We start from the raw sequence: 27086 nt of genomic DNA, 5'->3' as shown, positions 1-27086 counted from the left end.
TTTCCAACTGAGGACATTCTGTGGTTCTGTGATACTCTGTAAAACCTAGAGAGGCTTTTTAGAAGCTAAAACCCATCTTTAATCACCCCATATGGTCAGGGCCATTGTTGAGTTCCTCACTGCCGAGGGGCTGTGCCTGTTTGTGGGAGCAGCTTTGGCACAGGTTGGGATTTAGAGCCTTGGCATGACTCACATTGCAGGCCATGCTCACACTGTGTTGTAGAAGAGATGAAAAAGCATCTTTCCCAGTGCATTTTCCTTCCTGGAGCTGATGTTGTGCACGATCATCTCAGCAGAGAGCTTTATTACTGTATTTGCTCCAGCAGAAGTGGAACCCCAAGTGTTTTCAGTATCATTTCACTGACAGAGCAAAGCAGGTGTTCAGTGTTGGGTGCTCCAGTCTGAACTGGGAGGGGGCATCAATTCTGCTTTCCCCCCCACATCTGTGTTTAGGAGAATAATTACCAAAATGCCACCAATGGATTTTATTTTTAACCAAGTTTTGAAATGAAGAGTGAAGAACCAGTTGGTGATGAGGTCAGAATGAGTCTTTTCAGCAGTTTGGGATTTGTGGTGATTTCCCTGTGCTGTTTTTGGGGTGTTCCTGTGGGTGGACAGGTGCAGGTGCCCTTAGTGCCAGGATATCAGTGTGGCCTCACAGGACACTTCCCATATTTGGTTTTTCTGTGGCTGTGGGGAGATTTTCCCCTAAATATCCGAGTCTCCCCACGTGGGTCAGTTCCAGATGTGTGGAAAACAGGAGGTGGGAGCAGATCTCCATCAAGCCTCACAGGACACTTCTCATATTTGGTTTTTCTGTGGCTGTGGGGAGATTCTGTCCTGCATCTGAGTCTCCCCACGTGGGGCAGTTCCAGGTGTGTGAAAAGCAGGAGGTAGGAGCAGATCTCATCAAGCCAGCAGGATCTTGGGTTTGGCACAGCTGGAGTTGTGCCAGTGCTGGTGAGTCCCTGGCTCCTCTCTGCCCGCCCTGTGTCTGCAATCCCGGGATTGAAAAACTCCTCTCCTCCCTGACATGTGAACACTTCCTCTAATTTATGTTTTTAATCTCCAGCCAAGCCCGGCCGTGCACTGGGAAGCACAATTCAGTAATCCAGCGCTTCCCGGGGCGTTCTGTGCTGGCCGGGGCGGAGACGCCGGGTGGCTCCCGTGGGCTGGGGCAGGCGGCGACAGGCAGGGCCAGCCTGTGTCCCAGTGCTGTCACCTCCTCTCCAGGCTGTGTCCCAGCCGTGCCACCTCCTGTCCTGCTGGCCCAGCCTGTGTCCTGGCCGTGTCACCTCCTCCCCGGGCTGTGTCTCTGCCGTGTCACTTCCCCTGCTGGCCCAGGCTGTGTCCCAGCCGTGCCACCTCCTGTCCTGCTGGCCCAGGCTGTGTCCCGGCCGTGTCACCTCCTCCCCAGGCTGTGTCCCAGCTGTGTCACCTCATCCCGTGCTGGCCCAGGCTGTGTCCCAGCCGTGCCACCTCCTCCCCAGGCTGTGTCCCAGCCGTGCCACCTCCTGTTCTGCTGGTTCAGGCTGTGTCCCAGCCGTGTCACCTCCTCCCCAGGTTGTGTCCCAGCCGTGTCACCTCCTGTCCCGCTGTCCCGGGGGCTGCAGAGCTGCGGGGTTTGCTTCGGCACGGCCGGGGATGGAAGTTTGCGGCGCTGCTGCGCGCAGGGTGCGGAGCTCAGACCAAGCCGAAAGCAGCCGCAGGTGGGGACTGGGAAGAGGAGGAGGAGGAGGTCAGGAACTCCCCAAAGTGAGGGCAGCAGCTCTAGGAAAGAGGAGCGGGCTCGGGAAGCTCTGATGAGCCCCACCGAGCCGGGAGCACCGGCGGGTGAAGGCGGGACCGGGGCCGGTCCTGCCCCGGTGCTCACAAAGTGCTGTGTCAGCATCTGCGCACCGCGTGCTGCCGCCAGCCCGGCCGGGCAGCTCCGGCATGAACAAATACCTGCAGTGCTTATCGAGCCCCGGCAGCTCAGGTAACTCTTCCTGAGGTTTTTGCAGTCCTGCGGGGTTGGTGGAGGTTTGGGGGGCGCAGCTGGGAAGGAGCAGCTGGAGAGAAGCGACTTCTCCAGGGAGGCTTCACATGGTGGCCATTCATTGAGCAGGGACCTGAGTGTCACCTGCCTCTGGAATATTCATTATGCTGTGCAAAAAGCCCACATTGGCTTTGGAGGGTTTGGTTTACAAGGGTTTTTAATCCCCCTGTGGATTTTGGGATTTTATTGAAGGGAGGTTTGTGCTGGGGTGTTGGGTTCTGTGGTTAAAAGTGGCTGTGAAGCTGCAGGTGTCTGAGACCTAAAGGAGCTGCAGAGTTTTAATTCCTGCTTTTGAATTGTTTAAAGCCAGACAGGTTTTAAAAACAGTTGAAGTTTTGCTTTTAGCTTTTCATACATCGCACCTTAAATGTTTTAATATTTTAATATAATACAGCTTGAAAGGTGTTTGTTTTTCTTTAGCTTTTAACTTTGTTTTCCAAATGTTCAGTTGTGACTAAGTTGAAATAGTTGAGTTTTGGGTTTCGTGTTTTTTTTTTTTTCTTTTTTTCTTGTCACAAGTGGGAATTTTCCCCCCCACAATAGTTAAAGAATCAGACAGGTGTTGAGAAGATAACTTATCTGGAGCATGCAGAAAAAGGCTGGAAAATTAAAGGACTGGTTGGTGTTGCTGCTTGTGACTGTGCTGGTTGGAGTAAGCTTTCAAGGTGAAGTTGAATGGAGAGAAGTTACCAGAATACCTGAAATATTTAATTTTTTTTTCTTTGAAAAGAAGACTTGCTCTGCTAATTATATTTTTGAGTAGATCCTTAATTTTATTACACAGGAGATGTGGAAATGGTTTCTGGCCTTTTCCTCAGAGGAAAAAGCCAAGTCTCTGTTAAGTTTGTTTTGTTGGGTTTTTTTTTCCCCAAAGAGAATTTCAACTTCTCCTATATTTTGAGGAGTAACTTTATAGCAAAAATGAGAAGGGGAATGGAAAGATCTCCAAAGAACCCAAACATCAAATATCCAGATTTTCAAATGGTGACACTCCTTCCAGCCTGTGCATGACAGGCTGTGGGGTCAGGGTGTATTTTGGGTGCCTGTCTTTGTCCTCTGCCTGTCCTGGCCAATCCAGTCAGTTGGGATTCTCACATTTTTCCTAAGTTATGGGAGAAATGTGCCAGTGCTGTGATTTCCTCTTAGGAAAATGTCTCACAGAGCTTGATGCTGTTCTGCAGCAGGGTGGGTGGGACTGTCAGTGATTCTGGGCATGGAGGGGTGGCAGTGATGGGTTGGTGTGGGCCAGGTCATCCTGTCCTGGCTTTTGCATCCCTGGATTGAGGTGGTGCTGCTGTGGGAGGCAGTGACAGCCCCAGGTGTCCTTGGGGACTCCCTGCCACGCTCAGTGGCTTGAGGACCTTTCAGATTCTTGTTTTTGCTGCACCACAGACAAAACTGCCTGCGAGAAGTTATACTCACTTCCAAAAGTGTAAAAGGGTTATTAAAACCTTATAAAAATACAACAGCAGACTGAATAGAGAAAATATTCCAGCACCTGCAGAGGAGGATTTTACCCACCATGTGCTCACCCACACAGTGGAGGTTTCACCTTTTAACCCTTTAGCCCCTCCCAAAGTTCTGTCCATTGGTTCCTTTGCTGTCCAGTTGTGCAATTCACTTCCTTAAATCCTGATTGGAGCTCAGGTGCTGCCATAGTGACAATCCCACCCTCCCAAATGTCCCAAACCCAGGGCACCCCTGATGACAGCACAAAAGGGGTAAAACACAACTATAAATCTATAGAACTTCTCTTAATACATATACAGGATATTTGCCTTTTAATTGTGAGAGTCAAATATTGCATTACTCATCTATCACATGCCCAAAGTTGTGTTGCCTTGAATAAACTGAGGAGGTGGGTGCTGCATCCCAGGTTGTTTCTGTCTGAGCTGCTGATGAGTTCCCTGATAACAATTCCAGCTTTGGAAGGACCCTCTGGAGCTGCTGTGGCTGAATGAACCCCCTTGGGCAGGTCCCTGTCTCAGGAGATCAGGACTGGGGACAAGGCCTGCAGGGACAGGACACAGGGAATGGCTCCCACTGCCACAGGGCAGGGCTGGGTGGGAGATTGGGAATCAGGAATTGTGGAATCCATCCCTGGAATGGATTTCCCAGAGCAGCTGTGGGTGCCCCTGGATCCCTGGCAGTGCCCAAGGCCAGGCTAGACAGGGCTGGGAGCAGCCTGGGACAGTGGAAAGTGTCCATGAACAAGATGGGCTTTAAGGTCCCTTTCAACCCAAATCATTGCATGATTTCTCTCTGGGCACTGCCTGCCCTCAGTCTGGGATGGCTGGGCTGAGCACACAGCTCAGGGTGCAGTGCAGAGGTGCTGTCTGGCTGCTCCTGTCCCTCAGTGTGACCCCTGGGGCTCAGCCCATGGGGACAGGTGGCCCCATTGGCCACAACACCTGGGGAAACCAGCACTGCCCTGCTGGAACCCAGCAGGCTAAAAATACCTTGGAGTGAGAGATGACTGTTCAGACTGTTTTTCAGTCTTGCTAATATCAGACTTTCTTTTCTCATATTAGCATCCTTTTTTCCATTGAAGAAATGACTGTAGAGGTTCATGATGTACTTTGAGGCTGTGGCATTAAATGCCTCCCCTGGAGAACAAATCCAAGGAGTGCACAGGGATTCTTCTGCCTCTAATGCCTCTCAAACCTTGCTCCTGGTGTTCCTTGACCAACACAGGGTTATCTCTGCATTTAACACTTAATTTTATAATTAGATTTACTTTTCAAAAACACAAAAAAGGATCAAAGCAAATCCTTGGACTACGTTTGGAATTCAAGTTGAAGAAACATTTTTCTTAGCTCCCCTTTGCTGCCCACCTAACCCATTTCCTCTGGATGATTATTTGAAATGTACTACTTTAAATCTCAGTGTTAATTATTTCCAAGTGGTTGTATGTTATTGTTAAATTAATTGTTGGAAATTTTCTTTGGGTCCTGGTGAACAAGCTCTGTGCCAAAACCTGCCATTTCTTGTGTGCTCTTTAATTCTGAAGAGTAGCAGAACTCAGGCTGCTGCTAAAACCTCTCTGAAACATTCTGTTCTTGAGGCACCACTGTCCCTTCTGTCAAGTGTTAAGTGCAAAGCTCAGAATGATTTTCCAGTGGTGATAATTTTTCTGCAATCACAGAGGTTGTCCCTTTGCTGAGTGCTGGCACTGTAAACACAGCGAGCCCTTAAGCCAACAAAGCTGTTCTGATGACGTGAAATAAAAATGCCTTTATTTTTTCCTTTCCCAAAGAGTCTCCAAACAGCTTCCACCTTCCCCACCTCCCCATGAATGCACCTTTTGTTGCCAGCTGCGGGTGACCCAGGGCAGTGGGTGCCTTCAGCAGCAGCAGCAGGGCTTGGAAATCAAAAAGAGCTGTAAGATCATTGTCCAGCAGTCAGCCCAGCCACTAAACCATGTCCCCAGGTGCCACATGCACACCATTTATGAGCACTTGCAGGGACAGGGACTCCATCAGTGCCCTGGCAGCCTGTGCCAATGTCTGACAACCTTTCCTGTGAAGAAATTTTCCCAATTTCCAATCTAAACCTCCCCTGGCCCAGCCTGAGGCTGTTCCCTCTCATCCTGTCCCTGTTCCCTGGAGCACAGCCCGACCCCTGGGCTGTCCCCTCCTGTCAGGAGCTGTGCAGAGCCACAAGGGCCCCCCTGAGCCTCCTTTGCTCCAGGCTGAGCCCCTTCCCAGCTCCCTCAGCCTCTCCTGGTGCTCCAGACCCTTCCCCAGCTCCATTCCCTCCCTTGGACACCCTCACCCCCTCAATGTCCTTCTTGTGGGTTCACTACAAGAAATGCTCAATGTCTTTTGACCCGTGCTGGTCCCTCTGCAGCTTGGCCAACAGAGCCTTTTGTTTGAATTCCTAATTGCTGTAAATTTGAAAATTTCTAATTTTTGCAGCCTTTTTGTCTGGCAGCAGCTGGGTAGCTCTGTTGGACCTGGGAGAAGCAGTTGCCATCCAGCTGCCCAGAGCAGCTGTGGCTGCTGCATCCTTGGGAGTGTCCAGGGTTGGATGGGGCTGGGAGCAGCCTGGGACAGTGGGAGGTGTCCCTGCCATGGCAGGGGTGGCGCTGGATGAGCTTTAAGGTCCTTTCCTACCCAAACCAGTCTGGGATTCTGTCTCCCACATGCATTCAAGAGCTGGAGTCCTTTTCCAAAACCTGCAGGTTTGCCATGATCATACAGCTCACCTGTGACACGTTTGGGCTTTTCTGTATTTCAGGCATCTCAGCTATGTGCTGTGGTAGGCCTGGACAAATAAAATAAAAATTTTCTCTGGAATGATTCACTGTAAAGTAAGTTTTACCTTCACACAGGTGACCTTGTCCTCCCACTCTTCTTTAATGTCAGCTTTGTTTACTGCCCTTGCCTGTTGCCCAAACTAGAAGGACCAGTGAGGAGTCTGGCTCAGAGAAGCTTTGTAATAATCCAGCTCCACCTTGGAACTGAGGCTTTGTGTCCCTCAATCATCCTGACAGTAACTAGGAAAAAAAACCCATCAGCCTGGTTTTTTTAGGTAGAATCTTGTTCTGTGTTTCTATATTTTCTGTGCTGCAGTGGCTGATTGAAGCACAGCTCAATTGGGTGTGTTCTAAAGCAGTCCTGGGTTAAATACAATGTTCACTGAGGTTAAATAAAATGTTCACTGAGGTTCTGCATAGAGACCTCTGTGTCTCTATTAATATAATAGATATAATTATTAATGATATATTAATAAGATTAATATCAATAACTTGTTTAATATTAATTAATGGTTTTCTATAATATTGATGGTAACCTCACCTTTTGTTTCTCACGTGTCTGAGGTACAATAATTTATTTTAATAGTTTGTACTTTATAAAGTGTTTAGTTCACAATCCTGCCAGGAGCTGGCATCTCAAGTCTCATTATCTCGTGATTCCCAAGGGTCAGAGCAGATTGTGCTTTCCATCCCGCCAAAAAGAATTCCTTCCCTAGCAGTGCCTCAATCCTTCAGAGCAGCAAACCCAGTGCAGCTCATCCTGCACCTCTGAGTGCCCAGGTTGGGGAAGGGAAGAGGAAGAAAAGAAAACATGAAGCAGACTCCTTTGAGGTCAGGATCCTTCCCTTTCCTGGTTCCTGGGATTAGTTTGGCAGCTGAAAAGCTGATTTCAAATGGCAGGTTGAGCATCTCTGGTTTGGACTTGTGTGCTTCTGCCTCATCATATATGTATACATATAAATAGATATAAAATTGATATTAAATAAATATATAAATGTAGAACTATAAATAATCATATAAAATATATTATATATAAATGTAAACAATTCCTATATAAATATTACACCACCATACTAAAATATAAATATTCCACAACTATACTAAATATTAATTTGTATATAAATATAACTATATTTTATCTAATATAAATAATAAAGTATAAATATAATATACTAAATATAGTATATTATAAATATAATATACTATATATTATAGTATAGTACAACTATACTGTAATATAAATATATTCTATAAATATAAATATATTTATATAAATAGAATTTATATAAATTATAAAAATGTACATTATATATTATATACAGCATAAATGATATCTATTTTATATAGATAATATATATTTATCTATATTTATATATATTTATATAAACAATATATTTATTTTTATATATTTTACACATACTATATACTAAAATATTTTCATATAAAATATTTTATATATTTTATAATAATATATTTGTTTATATTCATATAAATAAATATATAAATATACATTTCAATTTTTATAGAAATATTTTTGTATGACTGTTATATATAAAATGTTATATATAATACATATTTATATATATTGTAACATTTGTACAAAAATATATTAAAATGTTATATATATATATATGTATATATATATATATAATTTTTTTGTATATTTGTTTTTGTATTAATTAAACCTCTGCTGCCCTGTTTTTGCTGCATTCTCTGCAGATGCCTGGTGGCCTGAGGGGCTGGTGCTGATGGGCATCCTGGAGCCACTTTCACAGCCTTTCATGGGCAGGCAGCCTTTGATCAGCAGTGCTGGAGAACCCATCAGGCCTCCCCCACACTTGCACAGAGCTCTTTCCCTGCCCTGTCTCCCAGCCTGTGGCATGTCCTGAGGTTATAATGTGTGTTTTCATCATTCCAGCCACAGAAAATGTGCCAGCAGTTTTGGGCTAGAGATAAGCAGCAGCCACCATGTCTGTGCTGGGCTTGCCCTCTGCTCTCCCTGATCCTGATATGTTTAAAATAGTTTGGTTTTCTGCATGTACAAGGTGGCTTTTGTTTAGTTAGGGTTTGTTGCTTTGTTTTTTGGCAAGTCTCTACATCCAGACTCTGTGTTCTCTGTTTGCAGGCCATCTGATATTTAGCCCTGCATGAATTATCAGCCTTTCAGCTGTTCCTTTCAAACATTTGTGCTGCATTTGAGGTCTCAGTCCAGATTTAGAGGGTAGTAGCTGACTCCTGCTGCTTTCTGCCAGTGTGGAGCTGATGTTTCACCCATGGTCAGACATGAGCTGTCTGCTCCTTCTCACTCCTTAGGCTGATTTTATCCCTAACAATTCTGATAATCTCTACATAGTCTTGCCTTGATGCTGCTGCTGTTTGCATATGGGTTTGTTGTTGTTTTTGCCTTGTTGCCTGCTTTTCTTCAAGGTTTCTAACCAGGAATTGCTCTGTCCCTGGTTTGTCACCTGCTCCCTCCCTGTGTCCCAGGGAGGAGCACACCCTGGCTTTGGGATCGCTCTTTGTGTCATCATTACAGCTCTCTGCAATAGCTGGAGGGGAACTGGCTGTAGAAATAGCACCTTGTTCCTCTTTCCCCACGTTTCTGGCTCTGAGCAGGGCTCAGGCAGGCCTGTGGAGGGTGGTGACATCACTCTGCCATTGCCCAGAGTCCCTGTTCAATCAGGAGCTAATTGGTTTGGAAAAAAACCTTGCAAACCCAAAGGAATAAAAAGTATTTTCTGAAACTGCTGCCTTGATTTTAACCCAGCCTCTTTCATTCTGCTTCCTCGGGGGCCAGTTCTGCCAGCTGCTGGAGAGATCCTTTTCCTGTTGCCAAAGGAAGCTTTGCATTTATGTATTCTCTCTAAAAACCCCCAAAACTACCCCTGCCCCCCCAAAAAACCCCAAACCCCTCAGTCCTACGAGAATGGTAGAAACAGCTCTTTTAACCCTGACTGTTATGAGAAATTCTCTCATCCCTCTTAGACCTGAGAGGTTTTTAATTTTCTGTTTTCTTTCTCTTTGCTCTTTGTTTGGTTTTTAGCATATCCATGTTAGAGAGCCAGTTTTGTACTGTCCTTGTAGCAGAGAACAAAAAGCTCCTCTGGAATGTCAGCATCCAGAGATGCTGTGATAAAACAAGGATTGAAAACAGTTCAGAGTCAAAAAGCAGCTGTTAATGTTCCTGAAACTTCTGTCATTGTTGGAGTCCTGGAATGGTGTGGGTTGGGAGAGACTTTAAAATCATCCAGTGCCACCCCCCACCATGGGCAGGGACAGCTTCCACCATCCCAGAGTGCTCTAAGTCCATCCAACCTGGCCTTGGGCACTGCCAGGGATCCAGGGGCAGCCTCTCTGATCTTCCACACCATCAGCTCCATGCAGGCTCTGGCATCCTCACTGGAGTCGTGTCCTTCCACTGGGGACACAAACACAGTGCCACTGACCCCTCTGCCTGCTCAGCCCAGCCCAGGGAGCTCCCCAGGCAGAGGCAGCTCCTCCCTGGCCCTGCAGCCACAGCCACACCTGGGAGCCCCCTGAGCACAGCTGGGATTGAAAGGATTCCACACAATCACAGAATGGTTTGTGGTTTATGGTTTGTTCAAGACCATCCAGTGCCACCCCTGCCATGGCAGGGACACCTTCCACTGTCCCAGGTGCTCCCAGCCCTGCCCAGCCTGGCCTTGGGCACTGCCCACCCTGCCAGGGAACAATTCCTGATGCCCAATCTCCCAGCCCTGCCCTGTGGCAGTGGGAGCCATTCCCTGTGTCCTGTCTCTCCAGGCCTTGTCCCCAGTCCCTCTGCAGCTCTCCTGGAGCCCCTTCAGGCCCCAAAAGGGGCTCTGAGGTGTCCCTGGAGCCTTCTCTTGTCCAGGCTGGATGTGGAAGAGAGGCCATCAAAGGGGCTTTTCTGGAAAGGGGAATGTGGAAAAGGGAAATATTTTGATGTTCGGTGTTCTTGTCTTGGTGGCTGCTATGAGTAGTTGAGTTGTGTTTCCTGTTGTAGTTTTTCCTTCCTACCAGCAGCTCTCAGTTTGTCAGTTGAGATCAGTGATTTTCCTGCAGCAGCCATAAGAATCTCTGAGCCTTGAGGCTTTTGGTGGCTTTAGGTGTTGGCATTGGGAGGTAAGAACCTAATCCACAGTTTCTCACTTCTCCTCTTTCCTTCTTGGTGGCTTCGTTGAATTTAGCAGATAGTTCTGTGCACAGTCAGCTCCTAATACAGGGGATTATTCTTTGGTGCCTTGAAGAATATTTAATTTATAGAGCTTTTAGAGCTTTTTCATGAGTCTTAAAAGCGCTTAGCAGATTTTTGGTCCTGGGAGTAAGTTTTACAATCTGGTTTAGTCCAGGCCAGAGAACATCACTGGTGGCTTTTGGTATTTATTCTGTGGTGTAAGAATGTGGCTTTTGGTTGTGTCATTCAGTGTTGGGGTTTGATCAAAACACACCTTAAAAAGATCTCATTTTAAATTTTACTTGAATTGCTGGCAGTAAATGATTTTTTCCTCTTTGCAGAGCGAGGCTATGATCCCTACAACCCTGAGCTGCCCAGGCCCTCCCTGGAGGTGGAGGATGGCTTTCTGGCTGACATCACAGATGTCACACCTGGAATTCTGGAGCTGGAGCTGGTCAACAAGGCCATTGAGGCAGTGAAGAACGAAGTGGAGAGGGAGCAGAAGAAGTACGAGGAGCTGCTGGAAACCACGAAGGACTTTGGTGCTTCAGAGGGCTCCTCACTCATTTCAAACACACCTGTGTCAGCTGCTGGGCCACAGAGTGATTCCTTTGCCTCCTTGGAGTACAATCCAGGGAGCTACAACTTCAATAATAACTCAGATTACAACCCCACTCCTCTGGCTGCTGCTGCCCGCTCCAGTAAATACACTTTGGATTCCTCCCGCTCCAAGGGCAGCTCACTGGAGTACGTCCCCAAGGCTGTGGTGCAGAATAAAAAATACAGCAGCACTGTCACCAACAACAAATATGTAATTGATGACTCCAAGCCTTCCACAGACTTGGAATATGACCCCCTTTCCAATTACTCTGCCAGGCTGCTGGGCAAAGGCACAACCAAGGGGTCCAAAAGGGACAGAGCCTCTGATTATGAGGATTCCTACTCTCCGTCAAGGAAGAAGCTCTGTGAAGATCCTGATGATGATGAGGTGTTGGCCAGGTTCTCCTCCTCTGAAGATGAGGCTGAGGTGGAATATAAAACAGCTTCTGGTAGTTCACCCTCAAAAGCTGGTTCTGAGAGTGAGTCAAATGAGTCCTCTAGCAAAGAGCAGAGCACAAAATTGGAAGGCTCTGCTTCCCAGGGGAGCAAAGAAGCAGCACAGCACAGGGAGGACCTTCCAAATTCACAGAAAAACCTTTCCAAGAACTCATCAGACAAGAACTCAAAGGCAGTGAAGTTGTTTTCTGGTAAGAACAACAAGGACATTGAAAATAAAAACAAAGAATCCAAAGACAAAACAAAAAAGAAGAAAATTGATGTTAGTAAAACAGCAGGCCTCAGTGAGGCTGGGAAGAAGGAGAAAAATAAAAATGCAGACAAAGACAAAGTGCTCAAGAAAGAAGAAAAATTAAAAACCAAGCATGAAGAGAAAAACTGCAAAGACAAAAGCATCAAAGTGAAAACAGATGGGAACTTGAAAAAACCTGAAAAACACAAGTCAGAAAAAGTGGATGGGTGTAAGAAAGAAAAATCCAAGTCCAGCAGCAGCAGTTCAGGGAAAAGCAAGAGTGAGAGTGTCACCAAAGGCACAGAGAAAGTGGGGAGCAGCAAGAAGGATCCTCAGAGCAAAACTGCTGATGTGAAAAATGGCAAGGAAAGCTCTGGTCGTAAAAGCAAGGAGAAAGGGACCAAGAGCTCCCTGGAGAGAAAGAAGGACAAGGTCACTTGTGCAGGACAAGGAGACCCCAAGAAGGGTCAGAAGCAGCAGAGTTTGAGTCACGTGGACCTGTTTGGGGATGAGAGTGGAGATGAGGATGACAGAGGCCGGCCTTTGTCCTCCTCACTGCTTGATGTGAGCTCAGACTTGGATGGGGCTGACTCTGGCTCAGCCTCTGACAGTGACAGGGACAGGACAAAGAAAGCAAAGCGCTCCAAGTTGTCCAAGTCCTCATCATCCTCCTCTACATCTGATGACATTGATTATTCCATCCTTGAGAAAGATGTGGACTTTGAGTCAGATCCCATGGAAGAGTGTCTCAGGATCTTTAATGAATCTAAAGATGTGAAAACTGAAGACAAGGGAAGGCTGGGCAAGCAGGTAATGCTGGGTTGGGGGTGTTGGTTCTCTCCCCTCCAAAGGTGGCAGGATTCTGGTTTGGTTTAGTGGTGCTGCTTATCTCAAGTAGCTGAAGAGGGAGACTCCATGTGTTGGTAGAATCTCTTCCTTGTTGTGACTGAGTGCCTGGAAGTGTTTGCTCCTGAATTTACCTGCTGGATTCAAAGCTGCTATGAAATGTGAGGGTTCAGTCCCCTCTTGTGTGGAAGGCTTTCAAGATTATCAATTACTTCTGTCTCCATCTGGCCTGAGAACCTTGTGGATGTAGATGGCTGGAGAAAAGGCTGCAGGGAGTCAGTTTTGGGGTTTTCAATGCCAATCTAAGGTTGCCAGCCTGGGCACTGCCTTCTTCTTGCAGCAGAGTTTAAGGAACATGGGGGAGGTAGAACCTGGACAGGGTGTTGGTGCAAGTCCAGTACTTGTCAGACACTTTGGAGACTCTCCAAATTCATCTTCCCTATTCTAAATGCGTATTACAGGTAGTTGCTCAGGATCTCTGGATACCTGTGGGTGGTGCAAGCAAAAAATTGAAGGTAAAATTTCTTCCAATGGTACCAGAGGCTTCAGACTAAGGATATAAAACAGACAGTATTTACATAACAAGAAAATAGTTGAAGGGCACATAATCTGTAGCAGGAATTACTGATCAGTGAATTCAGAAAGTGCTGAACCAGAGGCCTGGAGTTAATTGTGGCCTGGAGTGACAAAAGCTCAGCTGTCAGTAGCCTCATGTGGCTCCTTTGCATCCCTGTGCTCGGGTGTGGTTTCCTGCTCCTTGGGGAAGGAGGCTCACTGCAGCACAGGGATCCTTCTTTGGGACATGGGTGTCTGGGTGGGATTGGTCATGGGACATTGTTTTTGTTTATGGAGTGATTTCCTAGATGGACCCATTGTGGTTTGACACTGGCCAAACACCAGGCACCCATGGAAATCACTCACTTCCCTCCCCTGCTGCACAGAGGAAAGAAAAAATTCAAACCAAGGGTTCATGAGTTGAGGTAAGGACCAGGAGAGAGGACTCCAAGGGCTCAGCTTAGAGGTACAAAGTGAGTTTATTGCTAACAAAATCAGAATCTAATGAGAAGTAAAACAGGCCCTTAAAACAGCTTTTTCCACCTCAGCCCTTCCCTCCTTCCCACAGACAGTGCAGGGAGAGAGGCCATGGGGGTTTGGTCAGTCCATCAGTGAGATTTTCTTCCACTGCTCTGGGAGAGAAATCCTTCCCTTGTGAGGCTGTGGGGTCCCTCCCAGGGGAGACAGCTCTCCATGGACTTCTCCAATGTGGGTCCACTCTCAGGAGCAGCAGCTCCCCAAAACTGCTGCAATGAGAGTCCCTTCCATGGGCACACAGCCCTTCCACAGGCACACAGCCCCCCAAAACTGCTGCAATGAGAGTCCCTTCCATGGGCACACAGCCCTTCCACGGGCACACAGCCCCCCAAAACTGCTGCAATGAGAGTCCCTTCCATGGGCACACAGCCCCCCAAAGCTGCTGTGCCATGGGTGCAGTCATCCAAGGCCAGGCTGCTCCAGCCTGGAAGCAGAGCCCCTCTCTCTCTCTCTCCACTTGGTCTCCCACTGGATCACAGCCCCTCCAGGCATCCACTGCTCCAGCATGGGCACCTCACCCATGGGCTGTGAGTGGATCTCTGCATTCCCTGTGGATCCCTGTGGGGGGAATCTCTGTATCCCCTATGGATCCTCACAAGCTGAGGGTGGATCTCTGTGTCCCCCCTGGATCTCTGCACCCCCCATGGATCCCCACTGGCTGAGAGTGGATCTTTGCATCCCCTGTGGATCCCCAAGGGCTGTGGGTGGATCTCTGCATCCCCCATGGATCTCTTCATCCCCTGTGGATCCCATGGACTGTGAGTGGATCTCTGCATCCCCAAGGGCTGAGAGTGGATCTTTGCATCCCCAGGGATCCTCACAGGCTGCAGGGGCACAGCTGCTTCACCATGGTCATCACCACAGCCTGCAGAGGAATCTCTGCTCTGGTGCCTGTAGCACCTCCTGCCCCTCCTTCTCCACTGACCTTGGTGTCTCCACATTGTTTCCCTCACATGTCTCACCTTCTTTTCTCTAGCTGGAATGAAAACTGCATGCCTCACTTTATTTTGATTTTCTTCTTAAATCTGTTATCACACAGGTGTTCCCATCTCCTCTAATTGGCCCAGCCTTGACCAGCAGCCTGTCCATCTTCAGAGCCATCAGGGATTGGCTCTGCTGGGCATGGTGGAAGCTTCCAGCAGCTTCTCACAGAAGCCACCTCTGTGCCTCCCCCACTACCAAACACCAGGCTGTGCAAAACCAGCACAACCCTGTGTTGTTTGGGCTCAATAATGTGCCAGGCCTTGGCATGGAGCTCAGGGCAAGGTTCTGCCCCCTGAGGCTGCTGGGCACTGCCCAGGCTGCCCAGGGAATGGTGCCAAGGCTGCCAGAGCTGCAGGAGCTCCCAGGGCTGCTCAGGGTGGGGGTGTTGGGGTGCCTGTGCAGGGACAGGGGCTGCACTGATCATCCCTGAGGGTCCCTTCTAGCTCAGGATACTCCAGGGTTTGTGATTGCAGGAGCTGCATGTGGCAGTGCAGTGATTTCTGCCTGGCAGAATTGCATTGTGAGAGTTTATTAGGGGTGGAAGTGAATTAACAAACCCTGGGGTTCCTGGGGTACCAGGTGATTCAGGGTGCCCTTGTGGTGATGAACACAGGTTTGTCCCAAGTGGTGCCCAAGCTCATCCCTAAATCCAGCCTTGGCTCTGCTGCTGAATTTCAGAGATGGTCAGGCTCATGTCAGAGTTTTGCCAGGAGTTGTTTTGAGAAACTCAAACCAAGATTGTCTGGAGAGCAGCTGGGGTTTTGAGAAACAAATCACTTAGCAAGTTTCTGTCAATTAACAACTGAGTCGAATTTCAAGCAGATTTCCAAGGGGTTCTCCTTGTCCAGGAGTTGCTCTGAGGTGTCAGCTTGGAGTAGCTTTGGCTGGAGAGGTGTTTCTGCCTCCTGCTGAGTGTCTGGATGTGACCTGCACTGTGTCACCAGAGTCTTCCTGCAGTGACAGCTGTGGCTGAGCCTGCAGGAAATATTTCCCTAAATGTGGGGTGAGGACACCGTGGTTTGGTGTTGAGCAGGTGTCAGCACTGCCCAGGGCAGAATGAGTCAGTTCCCAACTTCTTAAAAACCAATCCACCCTAACCCCCCTGGACTCTGAAAATGCCATGGGAGGTGAGGAGTGTGAGTGGCTGCCAGGGGAGGGCTGGTCAAGGCTCTTGTGCCAGGTGAGGCTGATCCTGCCCCATGCCAGCTCATGGAGCTGCTGCTGGGCTGGGAATGTCCTGCTGCTGTTCCTTGGTGGCTTCTGGAAGGTTCTTGTCACTGGCCACGTGTTCCCACCTGTCCTCTGCAAGATTAACCCAAAAGGAGAATTTCCACATCTCCCTCTTGTGAGGGATCTTCAAGTCTGTTCTTCTGTTCTTTTGTTTTCCAGCCATCCAAAGAGGAGGGAAATGAAGAAAAGACAGAAGATAATTTAACTACCTTGTTTCCTGGCCAAAAAAGAAGGATCTCTCATCTTGTCAAACAAGGAAATGTAAGTGCAGATTTAAAAGCAGATTAGAAGCAGATGAGTTTAGGTTGTTCCAAGTGAGGATTTTCTGTCCTGACCCTGGCAAAGGCTGCACTCCCAGGGCCAGGCAGCAGTGTGGGAGCTGTTTGTGCTGGAATCAGTCTATGGCTGTTTTATTTCCTCTCTTTCCAATTCCTCAAAAATCTCCCAGATTTTAGAATCTGTTAAAAGTGGCAGCAAAACAAAAAATCTTCCTAAAACCAAGGGTAGGCTGGGAAGAGTGAGTGGATTGTGCTCTTGGTAACCCTTTGGGATAGGTTGGGGTGTTCATTTTTTTCCAGTACAGCTTAATTTAGAGATTTCAATAAAAATTAACTGCACACAAGGTCACTCTGTATCTGCTGGTATTTTTCTGTGCCTTGTGGATCTAAAAGATACTACAGGAATTTACTCAGATGTTTAAAACCATTACCTTACATCTGCTCGGAATCAGCCAAGATCTCAGCAGTATTTGTTTGGATACTCTTTTTTCCCAATTGTACAAATACAGAGGAGAAAAATTAAAACAAAACAAAACAAAAAAAAAAAAAAAAGGCAAAGAAGAAGCAAAAAAATCTGATTTTTTTATTCCTTTCTCCCTGGGATTTTAATTCATGTTTTCTCTGAGGGTTTAATGTGTTTCCCTCCAGGTGCTGATCTCAGATTAGTTTTATGTTGCAGCAGGATAAGAGTGGAGGCTTGTGCATTAATTTGAGCTGGGTAGTCCAGATTAATTGTTCTGCCTTTCCTCTCTGCCTAGGAAGGATTTTTTTGCCTTTAATAATTTGAAGCCCTGGGGTCAATACAATGGGTTTTATTTAACTACATATCTCCAGCCAGTTCGTGTGGTTTGATAAGGGCCCTTTCTTCCAAAGTGAAGAGATAAGAGACTGAAGCAAATGGCTTGGAAATTCATTAACTCAAATATTTATTGCAAAGAGGCACCTTTTAGACATGTACAAACCTTCAAATATATTTTCTTAATGTGACAGCTGATCCCAAAATGCTTTCCAAAGATGGGAGCCTCAGCAGAGCCTTTGCTTGGGCAAACAGAGCTGATCTGGTGTGCTCAGCTCCAGGACCTGAATTCCCTGGAGTTTGTCAGCTCAGAGCTCTGCCCAGGAGGTGCTGGAACACCTCAGCTGCCACTTTTCACCTCAGAACGTGCCTTGCTGTGTCCCTCCAAGTGGAATATTTGCTCAGTCTTGCTCATGATTTATGGCTCAGGGACTGAGCAGGAGGAGGGGAGGGAGCGAGTTCAGGGTTGGTTGCCAGGGGAAATGGGGGCCAAAGGAATTGCAGGTGAGGCAGAAAATGAGTGGCCTGTGCTGCTTGGAAGTCTGTAATTATAATTTAATGTCTGACTGCACCCAGTTTGGTATCCAGAAGCTGCTGTCAGCATCAGAGGCCGGGAATGCAGGAGGTGCCAGCTTTGCCCCTAGGTGTTCACGGGCCATCCTCCTCCAAGGAGATTCAAGGCCTGTTCCTCACATTTCAAAGGTGTGAAGTAGAGGGAGAAGTTTGTACTACTGCTGCTTCTCTTGCACTTCTGCTGCTAGGAAACTTCTCTCTTTGCTGACATAATTTCTGGCACTTTTCCTGCAAACCTAAATTTGGCCATCAAAGGAAACTCGTGTGGGACCTGTTTGTGCTGTAACTGAGGTACCTCCAGAAGTGGGCAGGGACAGAGCCTGTTTGAAATTCAGAAAATCAGTTTATGTAATGCTCTGATGCCATAAATACTTCTCTGTGAGGCTTTTAAGCAGTTCCAGGGCTGCAGAGAGGTGGGAGCTGCTGTGGTGCAGAGGTGGGTGCAGGTGTCCTCAGGGAGGGAGCAGTGGAGCTCAGTGTCCTGTGGCAAAGAGGACTGGAGAATTGGTGTCACCTTTTTATTGCTGTAAAAAGCAAAGTAGGCAGCACAGGGTCTGTGTGTTAGGACAAGGCTGAGGGTGTTGATAGAACCCAGGACTGGGCTGGGCACAGCCACTAAAAGCAGCTCATGAATTGAGGAACGTGCCAGTGAGCTGGGAGGCCTTCCCATAGCATGAATCATTAATGCCATGTTTGTTAAAGGATGACTCTTAATTATTTCATTCTGGAACACACTTGGGATGTTGTCCTCTCAAAACTAACAGAGGGCTTGAGGAGAAGAGACCTTTCTGGGGGGTGTGGATGGAGCAGGGGAGCTGCTGGCCCTAAATGCTGTTTGTGTGTGCAGGCAGAGACCCCGAGCAAGCCGGTGGTGCGGCCCTACCGTCCCCCCACGGCCCAGGAGGTGTGTTACCAGAGGATCCAGCTGGCTCAGCAGCAGGCAGCACAGCTGGTTGGGGCTGCTCAAAAGACCTCTCTCTGTTTGCCAGGAGAAAAGAGGAGGATTGCTCACGTGCCAAATGCAGCCCTCACCGCAGCGGCCAAGCAAAGTAAGGCAGCAGTGGGATTTGGGGTCGCTGTCCTGTCCTCCCCCGGGTTTACATTTCTCCTAAGCACGTGTAAAACTGTCAGGGGATGTATAGGACTGGCCATGACTCGAATCTCTGCTGGTAGCGTCCAGTGGAACGTCTTTCCCTGAGAAATTCCACCCTGTTGTGAAAAGCAGCAGGTCAGACTTGTCCAGCCTGATGTGTCTCACCCAATCTCCCTCACTTCAGCCTCTCCTTTTTCTGTTTCTTCCTTGGATTGTGTTTGCTCTTCATTCCCTCTTCCATTGAAGCCTCGGGGCGGGGGGGGGCAGAGCAGGAGGGAAGTGCTAATGAAGGCTCATTGCTGAGCCTTTATGGAGGAAGGACTCAGAGCTGAGTGTGGGGTGTCAGTGCCTCCAGCTGCCAGAGTTACCTCTTTAAACTCTGCTGACTCAGTCACCCCAAACAAACCCAAATGAGACACGTTTCCTGGCAGATGATTTCTTCATCCTTGCCTGCAAGGTGGTAAAATTGCCCAATTTGTGTCCCTTTGGAGACCTGGATTTGAGAAAATCACAGCTTGCAGTACTGGCCTTTGATAGTGAGTTCATTCTGGCAGCCTGGAGCCCAGTGGCAGGATTTGTCCCTGAGTGTTTTGTGTTCCCTGCAGGCCTTGGGAGCAGCAAGGCAGCTGTTGGTGGCAGGAGTGTCACACCTTCCAATGACTCTGAAGCCTCCACCCTTCCTCTGAAGCCTTGCACTTTGGCTGGGATGGCTTCCAAGACCACCAGCACCATCGTGCCCAAAAGGGTAGCACATGTTCCCTCCTTACAGGTAAGGGGAGTTTGAATTTTTTCCTGTCATTCCCCAGGGAGGGTGGAATGTTTGATCCTGCTGTTCCAAACTTAGCACTCCCTGAGAGTGGTGTTTTGATTGTGTTGATTGAGTGGGTTTGTTTCTTCCTGTGGTTTTCCTAGATAGCATTGTATAAAAAATTAAACACTCAAGTGGTAGGAGCTTAAAAAGGTAGAAATACTTAAATGCTGCTCTGATCTTTGTGAATATTGATAATTTGTCTCCAATTTGAGCCTTCTCTTGTGCTGACTGGCCTGGGTGTGTTTGGGTCAGGGGCTTGGAACCTCCTGTGCTCAAAAGCCAGGGATGGATTCATGGCCTTGCCAGGCTCTGTGGCAAGCACTGGTGGTTATGAATAATGTCCCTCTGTGACCTAGATGGTAAAATGTGAGCACTGAACTTCATGCTGCTGCTGGTGTTTAAAGAAAAGACTATTTTGTCTTTGTTAGTTGCTTTTGTTTTGTTTCTCTTTATCCTCTGGGATCTCTGCCCAGCCTTTGGGTGCCTTTGCTGTGAGTTCCTAAGCAAAGTGAGAGGACACAGGGAGAGAGCATTGCCAGAGAACAGGGTTAGATGGGATATTGGGAAGGAATTGGTGGCTGTGAGGGTGGGCAGGCCCTGGCACAGGGTGCCCAGAGCAGCTGGGGCTGCCCCTGGATCCCTGGCAGTGCCCAAGGCCAGGCTGGACAGGGCTTGGAGCAGCCTGGGACAGTGGGAGGTGTCCCTGCCATGGCAGGGGGTGGGATGGGATGATTTTTAGAGCCCCTTCCCACCCAAACCTTTCAGGGATTCTGTAAAGTTCCCTCCTTTCCATGGGATTGGGAATCTGTTATTTGCTAAGACAACTGAGAGCAGAATTCTCCTGGAGCAGCCTGGGGATGGCATAAGGAGCTGTTTGCTGGAGTGGATGGCAGAACTGGTTAGTGCCAGGACTTGGTTAAAAATCCATTTATTGATGATGGTTTGTGTCAAGATCTGTCATAACTTGCTCTGATTATTTCTAGAAGAGTGAAAAGTAATTTTTTTTCCTTTCCACCCAAACTGCCACCATAGTAACAAAGAACTTGAAGCTGATTAAACATAAGAGAAATAACTGAAAGGATAAAATATCTAGCAGAGTTACAGAGGTGCTTAAGGATATAATATTAGAGGTTGAGAATTTATATATTTAATGAAAAAGACCAAATCCCTTTGAACAGGGTATCAAGGTGAGAGTCTCCTGGGGAAAATGAGCACTTCTCCCATTGAGAGAGGACCAGCTTGGAACAACCTCACACCTTCCACAGAGCTGTTTTCATTCCAGATTGCAGCAGATGGCTTGGCTAATGGATATCTCTTGGGTGGGATGGAGGACAACTGACAAAACAATTGGGTGTTTTAGAGATGAATGAACATTTTCCTCTCTGAAAAAGAGGCAGGTGTGCTGTGATGGGGGGATAAACTGGTGTGAAATGGAAAGCTGCAGTGGTGGGTCACAGCTCAGCCCAACATGCAGCTTTTGAAGAACATGCTAGTAAATTGAAGGGGTAAATCCTTTCAGGAACATCATGATTGGCATTAAAAATGGAGGAAAACCCCCAATGCAATCAATTTGCAGGAATGCCCCAGGAATGGGGGTGGGATAGGTGGGGCCTCCTGTTCTCTTTTCACAGCCAGAGAACCAAACCTGTGTGTGGTGCCCATAACTGTGGTGTGTGTTCATGGCTCCAGTGGTGCTTGGTGCCATCCTCACCTTGGCCCTCTCACTGGAAATGTCAGCATGCCCTGCTCTGGAATGCTGTGTGTGACTAATGCCCCTGGAGTCCCTGGCTCCTGGCTGACTTAGAGTGAAATACAGCTGTTTTTGAAGGACTTAGAGCACTGAAGGTGGTGAAGCCTCAAGTGGTATTCTTAGTACCAAAAGTGCTGCGTGTTAAGTTTGGCTTTGGGCAGATTTTCAAAAAGGAACTCACCCCATGATTAATAACAGGAAGTGGGAGAGCCTCAGAGCAACCTCCTGGAGCCTGACCAGCCTCTTTCTCTCTCTGTCTCACCTCCAGAGCACCACTTTACAGAGGCCTGTTATTCCCACAGAGTTTGGTGCTAAAGTCCCCACCAACATTCGTCAGAGGTATCTCAATCTCTTCATTGATGAGTGCCTGAAATTCTGCTCCTCCTCCCAGGAAGCCTTTGACAAGGTCTGTACACATCCCTGCTTCTCAGGAGTAATGATTGCAGCAGGGAATGGCATCCTCTGCCTTGGCCAGAACCTGTGATGGTGTTCACAGGGGTTCTTGGATGAGGGAAGAGATGAGGATCTGACTCCATGTTTCAGAAGGCTTGATTTATTATTTTATATACATATAATATGTATTATATATAATATATTAATATATAAAAATATATTATATAGTATATATTATAGAATATATATTTTTATAGAATATATAAGTTTTCTATAATATAAATATAATATATAATATATATTATATTAAAACTATATTAAATATATTAATATTATACTTGTATAACTTATATTTTATTATATAAATATAGAATAAAATATATTTTATATGAAAACTATACTAAAACAATAGAAGAAAGGATTTCATCACAAGGCTAGCTAAGAATAGAATAGCAAAGAATGATAACAAAGCTTCTGTCTTGGACAGAGAGCCTGAGCCAGGTGGGCTGTGATTGCCCATTAATTACAAACATTTAACATGGGCAAATCAAAGATCCACCTGTTGCATTCCACAGCAGCAGATAATAATTGTTTACATTTTGTTCCTGAGGCCTCTCAGATTCTCAGGAGGAAAAATCCTAAGGAAAGGATTTTCTATAAAAGATGTCTGCAACAAAAACCTTCTAAAATGGTAGCAAATCCAGAAAACTGAATTGCATTTATGCTTGCAGAAACTTGAGGGTGGGAGTTCGATGATCTTAAGGTCCCTTCCAAGCCAGACCATTCCCTGATTCCCTGAAGATTCCCCTATCCACAACTGGCATTAAATATCACCACAATGGACAACAGCAAGTGTCATTCCAGTGGGGGCTTCCAGTAGGAAATCCCATCTTTCCCTTCATTTGGAAATCTTGCCTGAGCCCTTTAATAACCCCAGGAGAAGAAAACAGAGGAATGTTCATTGTGGTCAAAGGGTTTCTGCTTTAGTGCAGCCAGAAACACCTCCTGGAATGTGTTGAGCCCAGGGAAGTGTTTGGGATAGGTGTGTTTGGTTGGGAATTGGTTCCTTGCTGTTTCTGAAGGCTGTTAAGGAGACTTTAAGGAGCTTTTTAGCAGTAGGGACAGTACAGTAGGATATCCAAAAGCAGAGTGGAGAGAGTAATACATTTTCTTGGAAAAGCTTGGTTGTTAGTTGGGTAAATGTGGGGCATTGTGTGGTGTGTCCCAAAGCAAAGCAGACACCACGAGGATTTCTGCTGTGGGATTCCACCTTCCCCAGGAGTCGCCCTTTGCCAAACCTCCTTTCCTTTCCAGTTAAGATCTTGCACTGCCCCAAAGTGGGGAAAGCAGCCTTGCCCAGGCAGTTCCAAGAACAAGAATCAAGAATTACTTGATGAAAACATGGCAAGGTTAGATATTCCTGGGAGCAAGAGCAGCTCTGGAATACTTCAACCAAGGTGGCAGCAGACTTTATACTGGGGGAAAAGAAAAGGGATGATACCAATTTAAAATATGTTAAAGTTTGAAAAAAAATTTTTCTGCTAAGTAGGAAAGTTTTATTAATCTCTTCAGGAAATTTTCACATGAAAGTGCTTTTTCCAGCACTTTGCTTAAAATAAAATTACTTTTTTTCCTCTTACTTACCAGCAAATATTGGTGCCATATTCTGCTTTATAAGTCAATTCCTTGTCAGGCATTTTTTTTTTTTTTGTGGTCCTACTGATGCTTTGTGAGGGCTGAGCTAGAACAGAGACTAGATGGAACAAAAGAATAAAGCAGGGATTCATTAGAAGGCCTCAGTGGATGCACCTTGGGCAGCACAAGAGCCCAGCCAGGGCTGCACCCCAGGTGAACCAAAATGGTCACAAAATGAACACCTGGTCACAGGGTCTCAATTTTTTAAGTTCTGCTCCATTTGCACATTGCAGTTCATTGTCCCATTCCAGCTCCAGCCCATGCACTCCTACCCTGCTTGTTTTTCTCTCTCAAGCCCACGTTGTTTGTGCTCTTGGCCTGAGATTTGGATCATTTGTCCTTGGTCCCCAGCTGGAGCAGGAATTGTTTTCTCTCCCTGTTCTGTGCACAGAGCTCACCATCCCATAATATGAACCCAGTCCCACCCACTAAAGCAGCACAGAATGTGAAAAATAGAAAAGCTCAAACCTGAGGCATCACTACTTGGAGTCTGTATTTAAGAACCAAACATTTCTTTTATCCAGAAGCCATGGAAGTGTGGCTGCCCCATCCCTGGAAGGGTTCAAGGGCTAGGTGTGATGGGGTTGGAACAACCTGGGATAGTGGAAGGTGGAAAAAAGTGATTTTTGAGGTTCCTCCCTGTCAGAACCCAGGACATTGCTCTGCCTGCCCTGGAGGACTCAAGACCCTGGCTCAGAGACCTTGGCATGGAGTCACAAACACCTGTGCCTTTGATTTTAGCCCATAGAAACAATTACCAACTTTGTGTGAAGAGTTACAAGCCACAACGGTTTGAGCAGAATGATAGTGAATTTACCACAGGGTGGAAAAGTAGAATTTTGGGGTTTTTAGAATGAGGGTTCAAGAGGCAAGATGGAGGAATCTGGGCATGTTCTGTCTTTCTCCTTCTTCTTGTCCTCCATCTTCTGCTGTGATCGTGACACTTTTGGGTTGGTTTAGAGTAGAGACAGACTGTCTAACATAGGTGATAGGTATTGGAAAATTATTGTAAATAAAGTACACAAAGTTTTTAGTATAAAAAGATAACCCTGCCCTGAGGGTGGTCAGTGTGCCCCAACCTGATCTGCCACCCACCTCAGCAGGTCAGACAGACAATGTGTTAGATAAGAACAAATAAACTGTCGCAGACATCTTTTTCACTATAAATCCTTCCTTTAGGATTTTCCCTTCTGGGAAGCTGATGCCCCAGAAAAAGAATATAAACAATGGTTATCTGCTGCTGTGGAATGCAACAGGTGGATTTGTGATTGGGCCATCTTGGATGTTTATAATTAATGGCCAATCAAGGACCGAGCTATGTCCGGCAGAGTCTGAGAGAGCTGGTTTTGTTATCACTCTATTCTATTCTATTCTATTCTATTCTATTCTATTCTATTCTATTCTATTCTTAGCTTAGCTTAGCTTAGCTTAACTTAGTTTAGCTAGCTTCTGAGGAAACCCTTCCTTTCTATTTCTCTTTAGTATAGTTATAATGTAATATATATGTATATATGTATATATAATAAAATAATAAATCAAGCCTTCTGAACATGGAGTCAACATTCTCATCTCTTCCCTCATCCAAGAGCCCCTGTGACCACAGTCACAATAAACAACCTTGAGAACCAGAGCCAAAGAATTCTGCTGCCTTCTTCTATCCCGGGGCTGGGAAAAAGAGACTTTCCAACACCTTGGGGTCATCTGAACACCAGAGACCTCATCACCTCCCATCCCAAACCATTCTGGGGTTCTGTGAGCAGTGAAGGGGGTGTGTGGTGATGATTTGTGCTGTTCCCAGGCCCTGGCAGAGGAGAAGGTGGCCTATGAGCGCAGCACCAGCCGCAACATCTACCTGAACGTGGCTGTGAACACCCTGAAGAAGCTCCGCAGCCTCGTGCCCAACTCCCCAGCCAGCACCAAGAGTAGGTACCAACCCTGCAGCTGGACAGCTGGAGCCCTGCTGGGATTACAAACCACACAGAGAAACTTGTTTCAAAAGGCCAGAACCCATTTCTCAGCAGCATTATGCTGAAAGGCAAACAGCTCCAGTTTAAGCTTTTTATAGCCTGGCAAGCCTTAATGGGCCTTCAAGAGGCAGGTCCTGCAATGCTTTGTTGGCTTTCTCAGCCTAAATGGAGATAATGCCACATGGGTGGGTTTTTTTTTAGCACAAGTTCTTTCAAATGAAAAGCCCTGCTAATGGAGTAACTTTCACATGATGCCTTCAAAGTGATAGACTCGTCCATCACCACAGAAATCTGTTACACACATTAAGCTTCAAGAGAGAAACGAAGAGGGTTAAGACATTTCATTATTGGCTCTCGAGAGGGTACATTAAACAATCAATTTGTGCTGTTCTTGTGAATTTTTTTTTTCTTTGGTCTCTTCCCTTTTCTCCCCTCTGTCTTCATTAAGTTCCTGGCCATTAGGCAGAGCAGCTGAACTTGGAGGCTGGCCTTTAGGAGAGGGCTGCCAGTTAATGATTAGTAAAAAGCCCCTCTCTGCCATTGTCTGATGTGTTGAGCATATTCTAGAGCTCTGAAGCTCCTTTCTGAAAGAAGCTGAAGGATCCTGTGTGAGAGGTTGGTCTGTAGAGCCCCAGAATCAAAGCTGCTTCCTGAGGGTGGGTGATGCCCTCACACAGCACATGAAGGGGTCAAGTTGTTTCTGTGCTGGCTCCTCTCTTCTGGTCAGTCAGAGGGCTTGCTGTGCAGAGTGAGCTGGGAGAGCTACAAGTTTCTAGCAGAACTGGAAAAGTGTCTTTGCTGCCCTTAAAATTGCTGTGGGCTGACAGTGTGAACAGAATACTCTCTGTGGTGCTGGGATGGAAATGCTGGGCCAGCATGTGGCACAGAGAATCCATTTCTGGAGCAAAACAAGAGTTAAAGAGAATAAACAGAATCATCCTTTTGCCCATGTGTAGTGTCCCAAACTGGGACTGAAGTCACCCACTGGGTACCTGATCTCTGTCCCCCTGTGCTGCTCCCTCTCCTTGCAGAGACAAGCAACAAGAAGGTGGTGTCCCACGAGGCTGTGCTGGGAGGGAAGCTTGCTGCCAAGACCAGCTTCACCCTGAACCGCTCAGGGAGCCTGAGAGCCGAGGATCTGACAGGTCAGAGCTGCTCCTGCTGGGCTGTCACTGCTGAGGGGGGCTGAGCTGTGACACTGACTGGGGGGGCAGGATCGGGATCTGGCTGGTGCATTCACCTCAGGTTGTGGGGGCATTTTAGCCACCACACTGCCAGAAGGATCTAAAACTGGTGGAGAGTGCCCAAAGGAGGGACTTGGAGCTGGTGAAGGAAAAAAGAAATGCAGCAGCAAATCCCAAAGCCAAACAGGACCCGGATGTCCTGGAAATCAGCAGACAGCCAGAGAACCAGACCAAGGTGCCCAAGCTGAGCTCTTGTAAGTCAGGAGCATCCCTTGGGATGTGCACAGCAACTGTTCCAGGCATCTCAGCAGATCTGGCTCATCTCAGAGCACTGCAGAAAGGGCCTGGGGGTCCTGGTCAGTGCAAGTTGGATCTGAGTCACTGCTGGGTCCTGGCAGCCCCAAGGGCCACCCTGTGCTGGGGGCACCAGGCCCAGGGAGGGATTGTCCCACTCTGCTCTGCCCTGGGGCAGCCTCAGCTCCAGTGCTGGGGGCACTTTGGGCTCCACGAGATCAGAAGGACCCAAAGCTGTTGGAGAGTGCCCAGAGGAGGGACACGGAGCTGGGGAAGGGCTGAGGAGCAGCTGAGGGCACTTGGCTCGTTCAGCTGCAGCCCAGGAGACTGAGGGGAGGC

General features: G+C 47.2%; 1 protein-coding gene across 2 annotated transcripts in view; it reads left to right on the top strand.

The window, feature by feature from the left end:
* REXO1 (RNA exonuclease 1 homolog) overlaps window positions 1-27086 on the top strand; it is a 50403-nt gene that overhangs the window by 6384 nt on the left and 16933 nt on the right. Inside the window, exons 1-8 of one of the 2 annotated variants that reach the window (XM_058820932.1) lie at window positions 1754-1978; window positions 10815-12571; window positions 16073-16174; window positions 18408-18609; window positions 19259-19422; window positions 21483-21620; window positions 25101-25224; window positions 26301-26414. In XM_058820932.1, coding sequence (XP_058676915.1) covers window positions 1936-1978; window positions 10815-12571; window positions 16073-16174; window positions 18408-18609; window positions 19259-19422; window positions 21483-21620; window positions 25101-25224; window positions 26301-26414 — 2644 coding nt within the window. In that variant the 5' untranslated portion in view covers window positions 1754-1935. Of the gene's footprint in view, window positions 1-1753; window positions 1979-10814; window positions 12572-16072; window positions 16175-18407; window positions 18610-19258; window positions 19423-21482; window positions 21621-25100; window positions 25225-26300; window positions 26415-27086 lie in introns of those variants that run through there. The other variant, XM_058820931.1, reaches the window with a different exon arrangement.

Source organism: Ammospiza caudacuta, chromosome 28 (genome assembly GCF_027887145.1).
Source record: "Ammospiza caudacuta isolate bAmmCau1 chromosome 28, bAmmCau1.pri, whole genome shotgun sequence".
Lineage (NCBI taxonomy): Eukaryota > Metazoa > Chordata > Aves > Passeriformes > Passerellidae > Ammospiza > Ammospiza caudacuta.
The sequence above is the reverse complement of the archived record's forward strand: the minus strand, read 5'-3'. Positions and strand labels throughout refer to the sequence as shown.